This window comes from Vigna angularis, chromosome 1 (genome assembly GCF_016808095.1).
Source record: "Vigna angularis cultivar LongXiaoDou No.4 chromosome 1, ASM1680809v1, whole genome shotgun sequence".
NCBI lineage: Eukaryota > Viridiplantae > Streptophyta > Magnoliopsida > Fabales > Fabaceae > Vigna > Vigna angularis.
The window spans coordinates 15,971,791-15,987,802 of NC_068970.1; the positions used below are offsets into that span (position 1 = coordinate 15,971,791).

The 16,012-nt window shown below is 32.2% G+C and overlaps 2 protein-coding genes across 3 annotated transcripts; both read right to left on the reverse strand.

The window, feature by feature from the left end:
- Positions 1–3,228: 3,228 nt before the first annotated feature.
- On the reverse strand, positions 3,229–11,602 carry LOC108337712 (ubiquitin carboxyl-terminal hydrolase 3-like). Of its 2 annotated transcripts, none has more exons than XM_017574290.2 (9): positions 11,480–11,602; positions 11,164–11,295; positions 11,007–11,045; positions 10,627–10,732; positions 10,484–10,542; positions 10,281–10,355; positions 9,600–9,648; positions 8,952–9,028; positions 3,229–3,518 (listed from the first exon to the last, which is right to left on the reverse strand). In XM_017574290.2, exons 1-9 carry the CDS (start codon positions 11,528–11,530, stop codon positions 3,420–3,422), a joined length of 687 nt encoding a protein of 228 aa, XP_017429779.1. In that variant the 5' UTR covers positions 11,531–11,602; the 3' UTR covers positions 3,229–3,419. The 2 variants fall into 2 exon arrangements, with proteins under 2 accessions (XP_017429779.1, XP_052733847.1); XM_052877887.1 differs by having other exon boundaries at positions 11,397–11,536.
- A 1,041-nt stretch (positions 11,603–12,643) lies between these two features.
- LOC108333357 (probable enoyl-CoA hydratase 2, mitochondrial) lies at positions 12,644–15,786 on the reverse strand. Its single transcript, XM_017568778.2, has 8 exons — positions 15,508–15,786; positions 15,252–15,421; positions 14,918–14,992; positions 14,402–14,492; positions 14,236–14,287; positions 13,881–13,984; positions 13,398–13,474; positions 12,644–13,092 (listed from the first exon to the last, which is right to left on the reverse strand). Exons 1-8 carry the CDS (start codon positions 15,686–15,688, stop codon positions 12,916–12,918), a joined length of 927 nt encoding a protein of 308 aa, XP_017424267.1. The 5' UTR covers positions 15,689–15,786; the 3' UTR covers positions 12,644–12,915.
- Between the last annotated feature and the right edge of the window lie 226 nt (positions 15,787–16,012).

Consider the following 16,012-nt stretch of genomic DNA (forward strand, 5'->3'; position numbering starts at 1 on the left):
TTTATGTATTAGAAAGTGTAAAAGTGAGTTTAGGTAATTTGGAGTAGTCAAGTTGGTTTAGTGTATCTAATTTGAGTTATAAACTTGTTTTTAAATCATTCACGGTTTCTAGGATGCCTTTTCAATCATTTAGATAAGTATGGGGAACAACTAAGGTCAAATTAGAGGTCTTTAGTCTTCTGGTGTGGGGCTCAACGATAGCTAGCGAAGTTTGAACGCCAGAAAACCGAGAGGTTTAATGCTCAGCTATAGGGGGTGAAGCTCAAGCGCTAGGTTTGCACGAAAAATGAAGCTCATCAGCAAGGATGTGCCACTCAGGGCTAGTGTCTTTGGTTTTCTCTCTTTTTTGTTTCATGTTGTTGGCTTTTCTGATTTATCTTAGGCATTGATTGGTACAACATGACATGTTTAATTTGTTTATGAAATGTTATTAAGGATTATGAATTAGGTTAAGGTATGTATTAAGGTGCGATTGAATAAGAGTTTCTAAGGAGAAATTATAAGTGGTTGTTTCAAGTTGTGCATAAATGTAGGAAGCTCAGTCTTGGGGGTTATCTTGACACTTTAATGATCATTCATAAGTGATGTCTGTGGTGAGAGTAACAAGAGGTCCTAGTGTAGGTGCTCCATTATGGCCTAAGACGCGAAACGGACTAACATTGTGTGTGTGATATGGTGAAATCCATTGGCAATGACTATGCTGAACAGTAGAGGCCACCACAAATGCATGACTCGTCATAATTCGACATTCATACTTTATCCGGATTGTCAAGTATATGTTCATGATATGCTTACGATGTTTGTTTAATTTTGCATGAGATGAGTTGTACGATGAATCTTAATATTCAATGGTTGCTTCTTTTTACATTAACTTACCCTTTGTGTGTTTCTTTATTTTTGAATGAATGGTGTGAGCAGAAAGTGATGACGTCTTGGTTGGTTGAGCAGGCTTTGGAAAGTAATGAATTAGATATATATATATATATATATATATATATATATATATATATATATATATATATATATATATATATATATATATATATATATATATATATATATATATATATATATATATATATATATATATATATATATATATATATATATATATATATATATATCTATATAGCTGAATTAGAGTAAATGATGTTGTATAGATGTATTTTGAGAAATCCTATGTAAACATTTAGGTTTCTTATATTTTGATATTGTAAATATATAATAGACTTATAATTGTGTTAGATAATGGATATTTTATATTTTTTAGAGTTTAACTATTTTATTTTATTGATTTAGTGATGATTTCTTAATAGTATTTATACTATTTTAATGAAATGTCTGAGAAACAACAGTGAAATAATGTTTTTTTTAAGAATAATTTAGGTGATGAAAGATTTGAAGTAATATTTACATTATCATAAATAACCGAATTTAAATTTATCATAAATTAAAAAATTTCTTAATAATTTTTTGTAAATATACTTAATCAATTTATGTTTTTTAATTAAGTTTTTTTCTTTAAATCTTTTTTATTAATTAAGTGATGTTCCTGATAACTAGGTTACTTCATTGTTATTTTGTCTTTTCTGAATAGTTCTAACATATTATTTTATTTTATTTTTTATTATTTTATAATTTTATAATTTATGATTATATAATTTTAAAATATTATAACTTCATAATTTATAAATTTCTAATTTTATAATTTTTTGTAATTTATAATTTTATAATTGTATAATTTTATAATTGTATAATTTTATAATTTAAAATTTTTATGATTTCGGAACTTTATAATTTTATAATTATATAATTTTATAAATTTTTTAATTTCATAATTTAATATTTCTATAATTTTATAATGTTATAATTTGTTAATTCTATAGTTCTATAATTTTATAATTTTATAATTCTATTGTTCTATAATTTTATGATTTTATAGCTTTGTAGCTTTATAATTCTATAATTTTATAATTTTATTATTTAAAATTTTTATTATTTTATTATTTTATAGTTTGTAATTTCATATTTTTTTTAATTTTATATTTTTTTAATTTAACAATTTATATAATTATAAATTATTAAATTATAAAACTTCAACCTTATAAATTTTAGAATTTTAAAATTATAAGCTCATAAATTATAATTTATAACATTTTAAAATAATAAAATAACTGTTAACAAAGTGACATGTTAACAATCACATTATGTAACAGAAAAATTTAACAAAGACTCAATTGAAAAAAAAAATTTATCAGTAGTTGACAGATAGAAAAATTTATTAAATCTAAATAATTTATACGCTACCCATTATTAATGAATTTAAACAAATTAAACTAACAAATATATCTTATTCGTTTTCTTGAGTAACTAGACTTAATTTGACACATTCACACCATATTTCCAAACTCACTATTAATTTGTTAGTATGGAATTTCAAGAGTTGCGCTACCTGGAATTTTGAAATATATTTGTTCAGAATTGTGTAGACCAAGAAATTTTTAATATATTTTAGAAAACATTTCCAAAAAACATATTAAAACCTCAAAGAATCATTTTCGTCATCACTTATTCAGGATCTGGTTATAATTTTTATTTTTTCTAGAATGACTCTCAAATGTGTAATCGAAAAACTTGTTTAATATATTTGCATGTAACGAAGTGCAGAAAGTGATTATATAGATGTACTAAAAGAAAAAGCCTCTTAAATGATGCAGGTTGATCCACCGATTCTTTTGTAGGGCTGGAACAACAATTTGTGAAGCCATCTTATTTTAAAATTTGGACAGTTTCACCAGCATCTCCATCCATTTCATTTTACACTTTCAATTTTTTAAAATAACTTTAAAAGTTACATTTTTCTTCATCCAATTTATCTTCATTAGATTTTAAAATTCAACGGAAAATTTTAACATATTTCAAGATCGAATAAAAAGAATAAAATTTTTTTTTATCAGATTTTGATAAAACCTTGAGAACTCTTTCACCGAATTTCAAAAATTTCAAAATTTGATAAATTTTTTTTTATCGAATTTCAATATTAAGTACAAAAAATGAGGTGTATGATTTTTTGTTTTACTATTTTGAGATTAAAAAAAAATAATTAAAAGTGCAGGGTGAAATAATTAGAGGTGTAGATGAAACAATCTAAAATTTGGTCTCAACATTTTTGTCCCTTATTTTAAAAAGAAAAAAAAAACTGAAAAATCGCCAGTAAAAACAGAGCTTCAAGGTCAAAGTTTGTTTAAGATCAAATTTACTAGCACTGCATCATCTATTTGAAACGAAAGATGCTCAACTTGATAGGCCTCCAAATGAAAATAAAAAAACGTAAATAAAGTTAAAGTGAATAAAACTGCAGATGACTGAAGATTATAAAGCAGATGACATCAAAAGCTGCTTCACCCAAATTAACTACCTTAATGTCCATCTCCGGATTTCTTTGATATTGCAATGACATTGAAATTGAGGGAATCTGGATTTTTCTGGATCATGCTCTGGATCACTTTAGCTACATCCTGTCGTAAATTTATATACATATTACTAACTAAAAATAGTGTAGTAGAGAAAGAAGCATGCAAGATGAAAGATAGTAAACCCAGTAGCTTCAGAAATGATCAAATAACTAGGATCTCCAAGGGTTGAAAATGGGTTTCAGCCCTCCCAAATGTACTCATTATAGTAAAAACACCCAAATCCTATATTCATAGTGTTTGCCACAGTATAAATAGGTGCCAGAAATAACATTCACAAGCTACTAGTCTGGGCTCTAACTGCACAAAATCTCCTCTATAAGACAATTCTTTCTCAATTAATACATGACAATGGTACAGATAAAATGTATCCCACCGCTTTGAGAAATATGGCAGCAGGCTGGCAGCTATTGGCATTGCTAGGAAGAAAAAATGACATTCTTATCGTTCCCCCTTGGTTATTCTGCCTCACTATGGACCTTGTCACACATAGTTGTTTCTAAAGTTTTCGAATACCAAAGTCTGAACCAAAGTCTTTCTATAATATATTTGAAAATGGCCTTGTCACAAGTACAGGAACTTTTCTATAATGAAATGATACTGGAGCTCTGTGTTTTGCCATGGCATGAAACACCAGATTTTCTACTAAACAAATATCCAAATTATTGTGGTTACTTAACTATATCCCATAGGCAGCCGGTTGATCGACATCCAGTAGTAGTTGTGTATATAGCCGACATACACACTAATAAAGAGAATGTAAAAAAGATGATTACGACTAACTAATTGTTTACATCCTTATTTTAATACTCTAGGCACACAATAATCTTGGCTGTGTATTTCAAACACGTGGATTACATCATTATCTTGTTTCTCTCTTCTCTTGACATGGTATCAACGCAAGGAATTAGTGAAGGAACTTACATTTTTAAGAGAACGAATGATACAACACTAACCTGGAGTTGCTGACCGTTTTGTAGATGATGTGCTGTTCTTACTACTTGTATCTTATCAACAAGATGCTTTATTCTGTTATAGACAAAAATACTTCTATTTTACTTTCCTACTGGTCACTCCACCCAGTCCCCTTTTAGTTATTTGTTTAACATATTTGATATATAACCTTGATCCTAGGCTTGATAAACTCTTATATCACTCTCACGTGAGTTGTTCCTTGGCTATATTTGGGCTTGAATGGGTTATAAATGTTACTCCTCAACCCTTTATCAGTTTGCAGTTATCTGGTCTGAGTGTGTTCCTTTATTAGCTTCCACGTCATCTGATTGAGTCTATCTCAACTACCTTAACACTTAGAGGAGTGCATTAATGAGGAAGATCTTAATCAGTTTTAAATAAATAAAATGCTTGTGTACATACTCAGCCCAAATCAGTCAAGGCCCAAAGCCGTTTTTAAATAAAGAGGCTTACTTTCAAACATAAAGTTTGGATTGCCTCGGCCCGAGCCAAGTTCGGTTAATATAATTAGTTATTATTATCTTTCTGTTATATTGTTATTATTTCATCATCTTATTATCATATATAAATTATTAACATAACTGATAGGTCTATTAAATCCTATACATGTATGTACTCTACAACATGAAAAAGGACAATTTTACTCAGCATTAAATACTTTATACACTTATACGATCCATACTCTCTTACAGACTAAAGCATCAGATAGTTTTGTTGGTGGATCTCGCTTCTAGTCCCTTTTAAAGCTTGGCCCCTTTTCACTGAATCAGCCAACTGCCCAATCTCCAGAGATTGTTGACTTACCTCGAAGATTATCGCTAGAGCCCAAGAACATCATGTTTATAGAATAAAATTTACTCTCATTGTGTTTTCTTTTATTTGTAAAATAGGTGTAAATATTAACTTTTGTATGTGTCTATTGAGCCCAATAAGGCTAGGGGCTTTGAGCATTGGAAGACAAAGAAACAAGGAACAATTTGAAGTCAACCAACCCCAATTGTAGCCCACCAAATTCTTGGCCAAGAGGGAAAGATAATTCAAGGAAAATACTAGGAATGGCAAGTGTGATTCAAACATGGACCCCACCTTTTGAATTTTGAAAATTAAATTTTCCCTCCGTTGCTTCGTTAAATTTTGACCAACACATTAGGATATTAGATTTAGAATTTGCATTTGATTTCAAGGTACATTTGAGTTACATTTAGCTTAGAATTTTTTAATAAAAAAAAGCTATAAATAGCCATCACTTATCTTTGTAAACAATTTCTGAATAATGAATCAATTGAGAGCTTTTAGAGTTCTTTAAAAGAGAGAAAGTTATCTTCTTATTTGAGTCTTATCTTGCATCCTTGGATCAAGTAACAACATCATCATCATTTATCTTGTATCTTCTCTAGGTGGTGTGACAACCCCATCAGTCTATAAGTTTTCCTTTTCCATTATTTTCAATGCCGAATTGGCTTCTTCATTCCATCTCCATAGTTTGTACTTATCTTGTTCTATGTTCATGTTCTTTCCTTCGATGTAAACTTGCACACTTATATAATCCTATTGGATTAAATTCATATACAACGAAGAGCATCCTCGAGTTTCATCTTCATTATTAAATCCTAAAAGATAAACAAGTCAAATTCTTAAAACTCTTTTCAAGCTAGTATAAGGAGACTCATATCACACTTCCTCCTATCTTTGTTAACTTTCTCCAACCAAAAATGTCCCACTTTTAGATGATCCACCTTCTCTACACGTTCTATGGTATTATCATCATTAGAGTTTTTAAGAAAAACAGAACTAGTGCCAAACTGTGTTAAGAAACCTTAACTATTCTTTAAAAATAATTGAATTCAGTTTTCTAATATAGTCTTTAAAAACCAGAATGCCCTTAAACTGAGCTGCTTGAATTGAATTAAACTATAACTTGTAAAATTGAAAAAGAGTGAAATACATGCTTCAAAATAAGATGTCCACTGCGGATAGTTCAAACAGATCAGTCAATTCAAAGCAATTCCATTTGTTTGAATTGTTAAATGGTTCAATTCAGTTCGCCTTTGCCATCACGAGGTTTGGTTTAATTTGGGCAAATTGCCTTTACAATTTAATTCAATTCTATAACAGTTCAGTTTGTTTATCACTTCATCTATTTTGCACACCCCTAATCATTTGGCAAGCTTCTAGCCTTTTTACCATCAGTCACTAATGGTGAGTTCAAGTAATCTCCTCTAGAGCCAAACTCATTCACCTATCTGCCTTATAAGATTGACCTCCCATTTGCTTTTTAAAAAGGGTTTCGCTTAATTCAATCTTTCTCCTCATTATGTTACTTAGGTTATCATCAGATGCTTGTTTTGCATTATACTTGTCTTTCTTCCCTAACCGGTTCCTATTTTTATACCATTCTTGTTGTCAATAAACTAGGATTGATGTGAATGTGTACGCTATAGTCACCAAGAGTTGATTAGTTTATTCTACAAAATTAAATGACATCACACAAACAAAACAATCTGGCTTTCCAAATTTATGGAAAAAGAGCATATGTTCAATTTCTAGCAAGACCGAAATAGGGTCATACACAAAATCAAAGGTTACTAGGAAAAAAAACTTTTCCCCATGCATCTAATTGTTTTAACATAAAAATGGAAGAAATGATACAAGGAAAGAAATTTAGGAGTATTTTTTGTTTAGTGATGTTACAAATTTTATATGGTCTACACACTAAAAAGCGGTTCTTTCCCACTTTGGCAGAAAAGGAAAGAATGGGAGCTTGAAATGTAAACGAAACTAATACCCTTATTTATATCACAATACATCACTTTTTTATTTAGAGTATTTGTCCTTTTGCACACATTTTTCCTCTTGCATTTTTCTCCCCTACCAACCAACCTATAAATTCATCACAGTTCCTTCTACTTTTTGTTCCTTCCATTTTGTGGATGTTACAAGAGAGAAGAAAATGGGTTATATCTAATCTTCCCTGCTAGACCAGATACAACTTCTCCAAGTTTTGTACTAACTAGTTATCGGTTAGTACTCGAAACAAGTCATATAGAAAAAAATAGGGAATGAAAATCGATGGTGGGCACTACTACAATGTGGCCATTGTCAAAAGTCATTTTTGAAATGTGGAGCTAGAGAATTCTTCTTCACCAAAGCTCTTGCATCTACACCCTTCAACAAAACGTGGTTACAGAAAGCAAGAACGGACACCTTTTAGAGGTATCCCATTCCTTAATGTTCCAGATAAATATTATGGAGAGGCTGTCTTACATTCTAATGAACCACTGGATCCTTGTACTCCTATATCAGCTGCTTCCTATACTCAAGAAATATGTCCTTGACTTGTCCAAAAAGGGACTACAAAAAGTGGCTAGCCATTACTCATTTAGAGAGTAGAGAGAAATTAGTGGGAAAGTCCAAAGGTTGAATGCCTAGTAGACTGGGAATAGAGCTGAAAGTTGTAGGGAACTTGATATATTAGACACTTACAAAGCCCAATATTATCTACTGCATACAGTTAGTTTGTGCATTTTCCAACTGAAAGGCATCTAGAGGCAGCAACTATATATTGAAATATCCCATGGGAACTCTAGTCAAAGGAATTATTGAAGTGTTTGCAAATTCTAATTGGGCTAGACCTAGATCAACTGAAGTTAGTAAACAACTGGGAATAGGCTATAGAACAAGCACAAAGGCATGGGGAAACCTTGTTACAAGGATAACCAAAATGCAATCTCCATTGTGGTAGGGAGAAGTATGGATGCTACGTTTGTGGCAATCATAAAATGTTTATGACATTGATTTGGATTGAGAGGCTCTACAAGACCTAAAATTCTGTAGAAAAGGTCTATGGAGCTATGTAGTAACAGTGAATTAGCACAAGCATGGTTTGCAAGCTTGCTAGCGTGATCAAACAAGCATGTCAAAAATTATAGCAATCATATCAGATGTGAAATTGTTTTTATGGGGACTTACCAAAGCCTGTCAACATTTAGGTTTGAATTCGTATTTGGTAAGCTAGGAATGATTAACATCTATTCACCAGGTTGAGGGGCAATGTTGCAGAGGATCTTGGTCATCATAGGAGGTGGCACTAAATGCCAGTAGCTGTAAATGTTGTATGTTTATGGTAATTTCTGAATTGTATCCTGATTGATGATTGCAACTTTAAAAACAATCTCCTATGTACAATTTGCGTAGCTTTAGCCTATTTCGTGTAAAATAGGTATTCCCAAAATAGCAAATACGATTTCTTTCTGAAGCCTCTTTGCTCACTAACTTTACAAACTCAAATTTAAATCACTAGCTATCTGTAAATTTTCTCATAAGAGGTGGGTGCTCCAAATGCCAGAGCCACTTACCTATAATTTGCTTGTTTCTTCATCCATCATTTAAAATTCAAAGTAACAACAGAATTACTAGAATTTGCAAACTAAATCAGTTCCTTTCGCTAAATACTTGTTTTTAAGCATCAATAAAAGTATAGTCCTAACATCGAAAGAAATTTACCCTCAATAAAGTACTTGGTGATGATACACCATGAGATATTGGTCCTGACTTTCTTCCATCAAGCTCATACAGTTGACCTGCATATCATACAATTGCCGAGAAATTAATCAAATGAATTTTTTGCAACTACTAAAGGAGAACAAAGTCAACTAGACATGAATAGGATCATGGATAGTTTAGTTATATCCTTTAAATATAGCTGGTTTATGATTTCGACATTTAGTTTGCCTACTATAGTGGTGTTGTCGATACGATCACATCTTGGTATATTGTTTTGCTCTTTTTATGAACATAACACAGACAAAAAAATACAGTAGAAGAACAGAAAGGAAAACAGAAATTGCAGAGAGAGAAGATTCCAACACGTCCACCCTCTTCTCTCTCCCTAACGGCCTGATATATTATTCCCTCAGCCAATAGTAATCCTTCAACTTGGAACTAGTTATCTTGGGCCCTGAGCCTCTCCTGATACCCACCCCTACGTCTTTCTCATCCTCCTTTCTAGGTAATGACTCCTTTGCTCTTTGCAGTTTTGTTACACTATAGTGGTGTTGTTGATACAATCACATCTTGGTATATTGTTTTGCTCTTTTTATGAAGACAACACAGACACAAAATATTACTCAGTTATCTATATAAAGAAATTACCTTCCACACAGGCAAAGCAGATGAAATGAGGGTCCTCATTATCTGATGCCTGCATTAGAAGAAAAAACGTTGTAAGACAAGAAAGTAAACAGTTAGAAAAAAACAATTATGTTATTGCAAGGCAGAGAGGGTTGTTATCTATATTTACAATACTATCCATGTTTTGCCTCATGGTATGACAGCATTCTGATAGTTATATCTCCTAAAACCTCAGTAAAAATTGCAAAATCATCCAACACAAGAGCTATTAGTATTAAACACTTCATATTGATGGGTCTTGCTGTTCAGGATATAGTTTCCATTCCTTTTGTTCTATCCACACACAAAAATTGCATGGAAAGATGATTTAAGCATTTCTTCACATATTCAATAAAAATGCTTCCCTTTGACTTATATATGTCCCACTACATTACACTTCCCCATAATGGGGTTTGGGGAGCAAAGTTAAAGGATAGATTCCAAATTTTGAACCCATAACCTCTACATCATAAGGTTACCTTACTGTTGCACCAGCATTTGCCCACAAGAAAGTCATTAAGAATAAGAGAAGAAAATTACAAAGAAATTTAGAGGATGCGGGACCAAACTAAATCTCTTCATGAGTTAACCCTCCCCCCCCCCCCCCCCCCCCCCCCCCCCCCCCCTCAATTATGATTGCTTTAAATTTAACAAATAAAATACCACTGTATCGCCATCAGTGGCTGCTACTGAATGAGCAACTTCCATGTCCCTGTCGTTCACCAGAAAGGCAGCCCGCTGCAAAATACGCAAGTTTGAAAATGCCAAATTAGCATTATATTTAACTGGCTATTAGTGTCATCTGTTTGCATTTATGAAATATGAGAAATAAAGAGAAAAGTTTCGGGTAAGAAGAAATAAACAACCTGCAATGGATCCATGCTGGCAGTAGATTTAAAGAACTCGTCAAAAAATGACCCTTCAACTGATCAAGAGCAACACAAACTGAATAAAATATAATGGCTCATACTATAAACTTAAACAAAGGCTGTGATTGTTAAAAGCCTACCAAGCTTGACTTCGGAAGTTATGTTCCCAAGTGCATGAAGCAGACCTATCAAACCACAAGCATTACCCACGGTTTGCTTCATAAAGTACACTTTACTGCTATAATCCTACAGCAAAACAACAACACAAAAATCCTACTAAATGCAGGTGCTTCATAGAAAGACACGCAGTTAAAAAATCAATTATAAGACATATGCTACCTAAAATTCAGATTTATTGGACGATATTTAATAAAATAACCAATTAAGCTTGTAAGACGATCTATAATTTATAATACCTTACAGTCCGAACTAAATGCGGAATGCTTTGAATAAGGGAAAAAGAATAGTCACAGACAGATGAAAATACTCCATAAATAGACATACCCACTCAGGCACTCACCTTTTTTTCATTTTCCTGTTGCAGCCTTTCTTCTTCAGACTTATAAGAGGAAATAAAACACTCACAAAATCAGAAGCAAAAGATATGAAAATGACTTGACAGTAGAAATAAAAATTGGTAAAAGAAAAACTCACATGTTTCGTGAGTTGAAACTAACCTTTGCGGTAATGGGATAAAGAAAAAGCACGGCAAGAACTGGCTTCGGGACCATTTCCAGAAGCTCTTCATCCAAGCCAAAAACATCACAGCACTCTGCCTCCTCCATTGGAAGGCCAAGACCCCGAAGGACCTGTAATTCATCCAAAAAAAAAAAACACTTAAATTTCACGCTGCCAAATAGAATAAAAAATTGTAAATCCAAAATGTAACAAAATTTGTTATATGCGTAACTGTTCCATGAATAAACCGTCATAATTGAAGGCATGATTGAAACATTTCGTTCAATGACAAGGAAATAGGAGGAGAGAGAATGCCTTGTTCATGACGTCGGGGTTAGCTTCAAGAGGAAGAAAACTGTTCGCCATTCTAATTTCTTTTTAGTTTCTACTGCTGCTACGTTATTCTCTTCTTCTCACTCACTCTTAAACATTCAGAACTCAGATTACTATATATGATTGAATTCGTGGGCCTTATTGAGCCTCTGCAACGTGCGTAGTTTTAGCACGTAAATCTGTAATGCAAAATCCATGATATTCACACCTCCTGCTTCATAATCGCACCATTTCTTTTCTTTTTAGTTTCTTTTATTATTATTAAAAAGTATCTTTCTCGTAATATAGATTGACCCTTCTCTTCCAAATATTAACACATCTCCCTCTATTTTATCTATTTCTTAACTGCTTTCCTCTTCTTCTTCTTCTTAAGTTTACATCGATGGAGAGAATAGAATGCGATTAAAATATGTAATTTTAAATTTCACTGTTTAGAATATTTAAAATAAAATGTACCATGACAGAAATATATTTCGTATTATTCCACTTTCTATTGTCCCGGCTTTGGGGGTTGAGATCAACGAATTTTTCTAATATTAATTATATCATTAAATATTCTTTATTTTTGTAATCCGAATAAATTTGAAAATTATTATTTTTATCTCTAATATCATATGATCATGGTTAACTATGTATTTATTTAGCGAAATGTTAAGTAATAATCCAATTAGTACCTATTAATATTATAATATTATGCCTACAGATAACGCAATTAAAAAAATACTTGTAAGATCGGGGTAAATATACATGATGTTATTATCAACGTTAAAATGGATATTAGAAATTAAAATTAGAGATTTCAAATTTTGAAAAGAAAAAAAAAAGAAATTAAAATGAAAATTCATACATTTTATAAGGACTAAAAAAAATTGCTTCAAATTATACAAATATGAAAAACAATTTCTTTATATAGAAATAAAAGTCAAAACTCATTTTACTACGATTAAAAATATAGTTAAGCGCAAAAGGAAATTAACAATGAGACGGTAACTCTATTCCATTTCGTTATCTTCCTCCTTCGTCTCCTTCAATTTCAACGTTAACCAAAGTCTTACGAGAGAAAACAAATACATGTTCTTGAGGGTTGCTTAATTATACAATGGTCTTTACTTTTTACTCTGAATCACCACAAGTTTATACTCCAAGTTCCCAAACAGATTAATTTATTGCCAGAAAACCTCCAGAAGAAAATGTTGAGTCTTTGTGGCAATAGTATAAATAAAGAACAAAAGCTCAAAGCCAATGTCTTAAGGTACGTGACTTTAGATACTAAATGACTGTACACAAATGGGAGGAGATTGTTCCCAGTGAAATTGCAGCGGAATTTCATCATCTAGGAAGTTGACTACAGGCTCTAGATGACTAATCTAAATGACAGATGTTGCTCACTAGACACAATCAGCAAAAGAACACCCCAATCACTCACCGGTATACCTTGGTTTCCGCTTCTCAGCAAATGCAGCCAATCCTTCTAATCGATCTTTAGTACTCAAGACATAATCATAGTAATCTTCTTCCAAGACCAAAGCTGATGTTAGATCAGTCTCAACCCCCTCATTAATAGCTTTTTTAGCCATCCTTATAGCTACTGGACCCTGTTAAAATCAGTTGGAGCACAGGGATCAATTGCACCCGCTAAATCATTTGTGGGGTTTTTGCACAAGAAGTAAAGCTTTTAGTAATGTACTTGTAACATGAGCTATTTATCCTTTTCTTAATAAATCAACTTCTTCAAAAGAACAAAATGGAAAACCAACATTTAGAAATATCAGTCACGACCATTTATTTATACATGGACATTCAACGGCACAAAAGGCCTGATCCACGCATTTCTAAATGTCACAAACCACAGCTATACCATAATACCAGTTTCAGAGTGATATATTTCTGAGGGAGATACCTTTTGATTGATATCCCGAGCAACTGTAAGTGCCTTTGAATAAGCTTCACCAGCAGGAACACAGTAATTAACAAGACCTGTACAGATAAAATTTTAGGCAACCATCGTGCTGTTTGTGGAGGAATAAAAAACAAATGTTTATGCTTTATTTGTGAAAAGAAGCATTAAGAAGTTACCAATTTTTCAGGTGAAATTTTTTGTATTCGTTATTTTATAGAAAGTCGCACAACAGTAACCTTTCTCTTTGCTTTACTGGAGTTCAACAGGAAATGGCTAAGTGTTTGTGATGAACACCAAAACGATAAAAGTTCAATGGACATAGACTTTTGCTTCGTAATGTCTTGAATATTCTTTTCAAGTGAAATATAAGTTTGCCGAAACAATGAGCATATACGGTGTATTCTCCAGATTTTCCTCCTCAAAATCTCTGTTTTGATGTCTTTACTAATTAGATAAAAGGAGCTGAGTGACTAATCAACATACCCAAGGACAGTGCCTCTTTGCCATCAACCTTTCGACCAGTAAATATAATATCCTTTGCAATTGCTTTTCCAACCAATCTAGGTAATCGCTGAGATCCACCTGCCCTGTATCAATAATGACAAGAATATCATCAAGCTGACCTTACTACACGCATTCATCAAAAAATTAAAAACAATTCAAATTCACCATTAATTCATATTTGTCTACATATTTCAAATATACTCCACAATCTATCTTGAGATTTAATCTTTTACTTTATTAGATAACAGATATGAAGAGATACATGACAGAAATAGATGGCGTCAAAGACACACTATGAAAAAGGCTGAAGAAAAATAGTATGAAACAAACATACGCAGGGATTATTGCAAGTCCTGTCTCTGGCAAACCCATGAGAGCATTTTCTCCTATACCATGAAAGAAAAAACAAGTGAAGAAAATGTCTGATACTGGCGTCACATTCAGAAGCAACCAAATAAATAGAATTCAATATAAAAAATAAATACAGCATATTAAACTACCACATATTCGAATATCACATGCAAGAGCCAACTCAAGTCCACCACCAAGAGCTACTCCTTCAATAACAGCAATAGTTGGAACACAAACCACCTGAATAAAGAGAAAAAAAATTATCCTGATTTCAAGGAGTAGTATAATTGAAATGGGAAAACAGAGATGCTATGACACACATGAAGTACAGACAGAGGAAAAGAACGCGATAGAATCCAATTGGAGATTTTTCATCACCAATATTTCTTAGTACCACCCAAAGACGGACTATAAATGAAAGAAAAAGAAAGTTGGGTCAGCTCTTGAGCTACATAATAACCTCTCCCCAAATCCCCAAAATGATAAAACAATACCAGAAAAGAATGTGAAACAGAATAGAAATATAGAATTAAACACCAATACATGTTTGGTATTTTATGTGGATAAGTACACAACACAAATATTAGAATGCAGCCCAATAAACCCAAATACAATAATGTGATCCAGTAATTACAAAAACAAAATTATGAATGATTTCAACTAACCTCTAGAAATGAAAATGTGGAGCGAATAGAATTCACAAAAGTCTTAGCCTCTGATTGACTCATGGTCCTGCGTTCCTGCAGCCCAATAAACACAGAACCTTTAAAGGAAAGGATGACTTTTCTCCAATAACATAATATGTAAATTAAATCCACACTACCTTAACTAACAGCAAGAACCCGTTCCAAAATGGATCAAACTATGTCCAATAATTATGCTTTGAAAAAATTTAGTTTATGATCACAGTCACCACAGAAGGAAAAAGAATCACATAAATTATAAACACCCAAGCCTCCTTCCTTTGAAGATTGAACAATAGGGAATTTAACAATTAACCTTTAAATCGGCCCCGGCACAAAATACCCCAGGAACTGAACTGCTGATTATAGCAACATTAGCGTAAGATTTCTGATTAATCAACTCAAAAGCCTGACTCAGGCCTCGCAGCATCTCTTTCCCAATAGCATTTCTTACTTCAGGCCTATCCAAGCTAATTTGGACAATTCCTGTAAAAATAAAAGAAATGAGACTGGAATAAATGAAAAAAAAATACATTGTAAAGGTGAATGGGGGTAAGAAAAAGATAATATACCAGAATCAGGGCCGGTGAGTCTGTGAAGCTTGACGAATTCGGAAGGGGAAGTGTCAAGAATAAGATTTCGACGGGTCTGGTACTGACCGTGGTGCTGATGTGCGATGAAATTGAGAGTGAGATAGGGTTTGTAACTTTTGGCATGGGAGCTGCACTTGGTTAACACTCTCATGGCCAACATTTTCTTCAGTGAGATGATCCACTTCTTGGGACAATATGGAAATCAACCAGTTTCGTGTTTGATCGTCTGGATATCAGGATAAGTATAAATTAGTGTTTGCTTAAACTTATATTTTACCTTTCTTTTCTCTTTTAAAAAAATAAACTAAGTCAAACTAATTTCTTACGAAAATAAACTCTTAAAAAATAAAATAATACTTTTTATCATTGTGAAGGTAATGTAACCTCTAATTGTTATGGTCACCTTTGAATTTATAAAAAATGTTATAACATCCTATTTATCTTACCTTTAATATTTTATAGTTACACATGATATACCATTATT

Coding starts and splice junctions, on each gene's coding strand:
- LOC108337712 (XM_017574290.2), bottom strand. CDS start 11,530: ATGGCGAACAGTTTTCTTCCTCTTGAAGCTAACCCCGACGTCATGAAC. Junction 10,356..10,483: donor CCAGCATGGATCCATTGCAG/GTTGTTTATTTC, acceptor CGTATTTTGCAG/CGGGCTGCCTTTCTGGTGAA. Junction 3,519..8,951: donor CACCAAGTACTTTATTGAGG/GTAAATTTCTTT, acceptor AATTTACGACAG/GATGTAGCTAAAGTGATCCA.
- LOC108333357 (XM_017568778.2), bottom strand. CDS start 15,688: ATGTTGGCCATGAGAGTGTTAACCAAGTGCAGCTCCCATGCCAAAAGT. Junction 15,422..15,507: donor ACTCACCGGCCCTGATTCTG/GTATATTATCTT, acceptor TTATTTTTACAG/GAATTGTCCAAATTAGCTTG. Junction 14,993..15,251: donor GTGCCGGGGCCGATTTAAAG/GTTAATTGTTAA, acceptor ATTGGGCTGCAG/GAACGCAGGACCATGAGTCA.